The 4,850-nt window shown below is 38.3% G+C and overlaps 2 protein-coding genes across 2 annotated transcripts; both read left to right on the forward strand.

The window, feature by feature from the left end:
- The first annotated feature begins 12 nt into the window (after nt 1-12).
- On the forward strand, nt 13-3,015 carry LOC111986281 (uncharacterized). The gene is made up of 2 exons (XM_024017912.2): nt 13-606; nt 2,418-3,015. The coding sequence occupies exons 1-2, from the start codon at nt 90-92 to the stop codon at nt 2,528-2,530; spliced, it is 630 nt and encodes a 209-aa protein (XP_023873680.1). The 5' UTR covers nt 13-89; the 3' UTR covers nt 2,531-3,015.
- Nucleotides 3,016-4,182: 1,167 nt separating this feature from the next.
- On the forward strand, nt 4,183-4,605 carry LOC136066050 (mitochondrial zinc maintenance protein 1, mitochondrial-like). Its single transcript, XM_065769912.1, has one exon. It carries the CDS (start codon nt 4,291-4,293, stop codon nt 4,588-4,590), a length of 300 nt encoding a protein of 99 aa, XP_065625984.1. The 5' UTR covers nt 4,183-4,290; the 3' UTR covers nt 4,591-4,605.
- Nucleotides 4,606-4,850: the final 245 nt, after the last annotated feature.

The following is a 4,850-nucleotide window of genomic DNA, read 5'->3' on the forward strand; positions in this document are numbered from 1 at the left end:
CCCACACTAACACCAAGCGTCCCTGCCTCGCCGACCGTGCCACCACCACAACCAAAACGCCGCCGTTTCCAATCGACGCTGCTATCGACATGTCAAAGCTCAGCTTAATCGACGACGACAACGCCAACAAGAAGAACCGGATCTACAACTGCGGGAGCTTTAGCTTGATCGCCAGAAAACGACGACGTCGCGGGTCCAGATCGGTCTCGGGTCGGAGCAGTGACCGGAGCGGGACGCGTCGCTGCTGCTCCGTCGGGGCGTCGGCCGCGTACGGCACGTGCTCGGATCTTCCCGTGACGGACTCGAGCGGAGAGCTGTTTGTGAATGGGGATTCCAATTGGGGTTCGGATGTGAGCGAAGCGAGGAACTCGAGGAAAGAGAGAGATGGAGGAGGAGGAGGAGGAAGTGGTGTTAGTGGGAATGGAGATAAAGAGAATTTGGGACTCGGGTTTGGGCTAATTGGGGGGTTTGATGCTCAGGGAAACGAATCCGGTTACGGTAGTGAACCCGGGTATCGCGGCGATGCGGAGTTCGGGTATGGAGATGAGTTTGATGAGGAGGAGGATGATCCAAGATTGTTGTTTTGGGGTGACCGATTTGGAGGAGGTACAGTTTTTTACAATTTCACTTTTTCTTTTCTTTAATTTCATAAGAGGAGTTAGAAACTTAGAATTAGATTCTTGGGAGGTTAGTTTAGTTGCTGGAATTACAGTGTTGTTGGTTTTTCATAGCTTGTTCAAGTTCAGATAACTGAGCATTTTTTAGTGTAAGTGATAAGTATGGATGGGGAATTTGGTATGATTTGTGAACTTTATATCATTAGAAAGTGTAATTTGGGAGGATCTTACTCATTTTTGGAACTTGGGGCATATTCACATTTGTGGGCTATGGCTCTGTGTCTTGTGGTTTGAGGGACGTGAAACAAAGTTGGAATGTAATGGGTGGTGAATTATGAAGAGAAAGTCTGTGGTCAAAGAAAAATGCAGCAAATTTTATAGTTTTGACTGATAATTATCCTGGAAAATTTAAGTCTTCCTCTCTAGTTGTTTGAAGATCCAAGTTGCTGTTTTTATGCTCCGTTTGGTTTGAAGATTGATTTGGCTTCAGGCCTGTTATATTGTGTGTGTCAAAAAGGATCTTGTTCCACCTTTCAATTTGTTTCATGCAGCTGCCTGGAACAGTTAGGATTAGGCTTCAATGCCAAAGGGTATGAATAACACGATTCACCTTTTATTATGCATCACAACAAGTATAGACTCTCTCTTTTCTTAGTGGTTTAGGCATTGTGGCAGCCATGGGTTCTTTGTGTTTTGGAAAGTTGTGAAATAATCTTATCTTTGGTTTGGGTGTTTTGGAAGAGTGGTGTGTCTAAGGAAGCTGCTGCTGGTTTGTGGAACTTCTCTTCTCTTAAAATATGGTTTTATCTTTGGTTTGGGTGTTTTTGAAGGGGAGTATAGTGGATTGATTAGCATATACTGCTCAAATATTCAGATATTTGAGTCATTGTAGATTCACCTTTCTGAATTGTTTAGTATTATGTGTGTAGATGTAGCAGATCTAGTTGTACATGTATTAAGGCTCTACACAAGTTTGTCATGGAAGTTTGATTGGAAGTCGGGTCTAGAGGTCTTACGCTTAGTTTGGCAGAAATTGAGGGAACAGAAGAAAGATCCATTTTTTTGGATGTTAAGGGAAGTAGTGTTAGCAACAATGGTAGATGTTGTGGTGGTGGTGCTGTTATATGGTTTGATATAATTTGTGGTGTGGAAGAGTGGGAAATGGTTAAAGTTGTCTTTATTGGAAAACCAATGAGAATCAACATAACCGTCAAAAATGACCATTTGACCTGTGTGGTCTTTGATAAACAAAACTCACTTTTGATAGTGTTATGGTTGCCAAAGAATACATGGTAGGAGACTTGGGAGACAACATGGGGTAAGGATTAAGAGCACTGGATAACTTAAAGCTAACATTGGAGCTATTAGACTTGGTACTAGTTGTTGGATGCCTTCCACCTGTGTCTAGTGCTAGTTTTGGTCTGTTCTAATAAATTTATTTCATTATTGATATTGACTCTTGCTCTATCACTCATTTTGTTGCCATTTTGGGTGCTAATATTTGTAATCTTGTTATTGTCACTTTGTGAATTGCTATAGTTTAACAATACTACAAGTCTACAACCTTATTTTTTTGAGTTACATGATGATTTAAATGAGATTTGAAAATGAAAAATTACTATTAAATTTTCTGTAAATGGGGAATATTGCACAGGGGCGTGAATTTTTGTGTCTTAACATTTCATTGTTCTCTATTATTTATTTATGCCAGGCTTCTTTGAGAAGCTGACATTTTGTTGTTCAAGCATTTGCTTCATTTGATTCAGCTTGAGAGACTGATGTGCCTTTTTCTTGCACCAGAGCCAGATTCTAAAATGGAGGTGGCTGGAGAGAACTCATTCTCAGATCAAAAAACCCATTATAGATGCCGGCGTAAGAAACATGATTGCAGAATGGTTTATTCACTGAGGTAAAAGACTCTGTCCATGAAAAATGACGAATTCCTTTGTTTCATCCATTTGGCTTCCCATCGATGAGGTTGTTGGCTCCCAGAGTGCAACTAGTTCTTCACAAAACATTATAATGATTTCAGCTTGTTGGTTGGTTACACATTCCCCCATTTGTGAGATCATCTATGCCAGCATAATATCATGCGGCACTCTATTGGCTTGTGGTTGAAGGGATTCAAAGATGTGGATGTGCATTACATTTTAGCGCATTATCACATTATCATAAGATAATGTTGTAATATTTACAGGTGATTAACTCATCTACTTTTGTTATCATAAGATAATTGTGCATTATGTGCTAGAACTCCGGAACTCTTTATCTACGTTGGTTGTGATGATTGAGTTCTTGTGAAGGTTGTCAACAAACTGTGGGCTTTGCTGGGTTTACTATTTTTAAATAGGACATAACTATTTTTAATTTTTCTATAAACAGTTATATCCGCTTATTACATGCTTCTTTTTCCCCATCTCATTTTAAGATAAATTGTTTTGGTGGAAGATGCACTGGAATAAGGTGCATTGAGCTCTAAATCAATTTAAGAATAAATTGCTTTGGTGAAAGTCTTGAGTTTATTACAGCAGGAATCATAACCTGCCACGCATTTTTTATTTAAATGACCAGAGTTTAAAATGGTGGAGCATAATATGAAACACCCTTGATGGAACCAAGGAACCAAGGATATCTATTTCTCATACCATTACTATTGCTTTGTGTTATAACACTTTGATTATTGAGTACAGAAACTTACTGGGCGCGAATGTGTTGAAATTCAATCAAATTTACCAAGAAGCAAACCGGCACAACTTTGCCTCTCGGGGTGATCAACTTATGCAATATTTTTGTATTTTTGCACAATCCACTTTATGTATTATATAACCTGTTATGTGACATATTTAACTTTGCTTCTTTTCATCTTGTGTAATCTTTTGTACTTCATTTGTTTGTACTAATATACTAATTCCTTTTTACTTATAAAAAAAAAAACTAATATACGAATTCCTTTTTAGGGCAAGAAGGAAAGAAATAAAGAAATGATTTGGTGAAAGATCAGAAGTTTTTAAAAGCTTGTTTAGTTTAGACATTTGCGAGCTATTGGAATCATATCCCGCATTCTTGCTGAATGAAGATCCCTAAAATTCAAGGAAAAAAAAAAATTTAAGAGCCCTCAAAGGTGGCTGGATAGCTTCATATCCAGCATTCTTGCTGAATTAAAATCCCCTAAATTTAGAAAATAAATAAATAAATAAAATAAAGAGCCCTCAAAGATGGCTTGGTGCTAACTGCTAACGACCTAGGCCTTTTTAAAAATTTAAAAAAAAAAATTTATAGATACAACAAAATTTTAATTTATTGTGTTTATATCATGATGATTACTTGAGTTAATTAAAACCTAAGGTCTTTCTCAAAAAAAAATTAAAACCTAAGGCATGAGTATTATTTCGCTTGCTTTAAAGTGAGTTGGACTTACTATTATATTTATGATATGAAGGAATAGTATGGAAAAAAAAAAATCTCTAGGCCACCTAGGAAAATAAAATAGGAAATGTGTGTGTATGCTTTTTTTTTCCCTCTTGCCTGGGCATAGAAAAACGACGTAGCATTATAGCCAGCGAAAAAACGTAAACGACGCCGTTTTCGTTAATCCCCGTCCAATTCCAGTCTAACGTTGAAAAGGGAAAAGGGTTGGGTAGGGCGGTCCAGAGAGAGAAAGAGGAGAGAAGAGATGGCGGTGAGAGCAGAAGCATTGAACGCGTACAGAGCGTTGCTAAGAGCGACTCGGAAAACGTTCGCTGGCGACTCACTGATGCTGACCGAGTCGGCCTCCGAGGTACGTAAAAAATTCGAAGATAATAGGCACGTGACCTCCGAGCCCGAGATCCGTAAGCTCCTCGACGATGCACGTGAGGCCTCCCATTTCATCACCACCATGATTGTCCAAGCCAAGCTCAACTCTAGCGGTGGTTACGGTAACCCTTCTCTCTCTCTCTCTCGCTCTCTCGATTTTTCTATTTATAACTTCTAATCAATATGGGTTTATTTTAATTGTATTTTTCGTGTCTTGCTCTTGCATTTCTTGTGTTTGTGAAATTGTTTCTGTGAGACTTTGACATTTTTTTCCTTTTCATTTAGCGTGAAATGCACTTTCTTTTTTAATTATTTGATCAAATTTCAATTACAAGACAATTACTTTCTCCTTAACTATGTTGTACTTGTACCTGCAATGTCCCCTAAACTACAAAACTAAGCAATGTCCCATAATAAGTATTGGTAATAAGCAATTTG

The sequence above is a fragment of the Quercus suber genome, unplaced genomic scaffold (genome assembly GCF_002906115.3).
Source record: "Quercus suber isolate HL8 unplaced genomic scaffold, Cork oak 2.0 scaffold_1679, whole genome shotgun sequence".
Classification (NCBI taxonomy): domain Eukaryota; kingdom Viridiplantae; phylum Streptophyta; class Magnoliopsida; order Fagales; family Fagaceae; genus Quercus; species Quercus suber.

Coding starts and splice junctions, on each gene's coding strand:
- LOC136066050 (XM_065769912.1), top strand. CDS start 4,291: ATGGCGGTGAGAGCAGAAGCATTGAACGCGTACAGAGCGTTGCTAAGA.
- LOC111986281 (XM_024017912.2), top strand. CDS start 90: ATGTCAAAGCTCAGCTTAATCGACGACGACAACGCCAACAAGAAGAAC. Junction 607..2,417: donor GGGTGACCGATTTGGAGGAG/GTACAGTTTTTT, acceptor TTCTTGCACCAG/AGCCAGATTCTAAAATGGAG.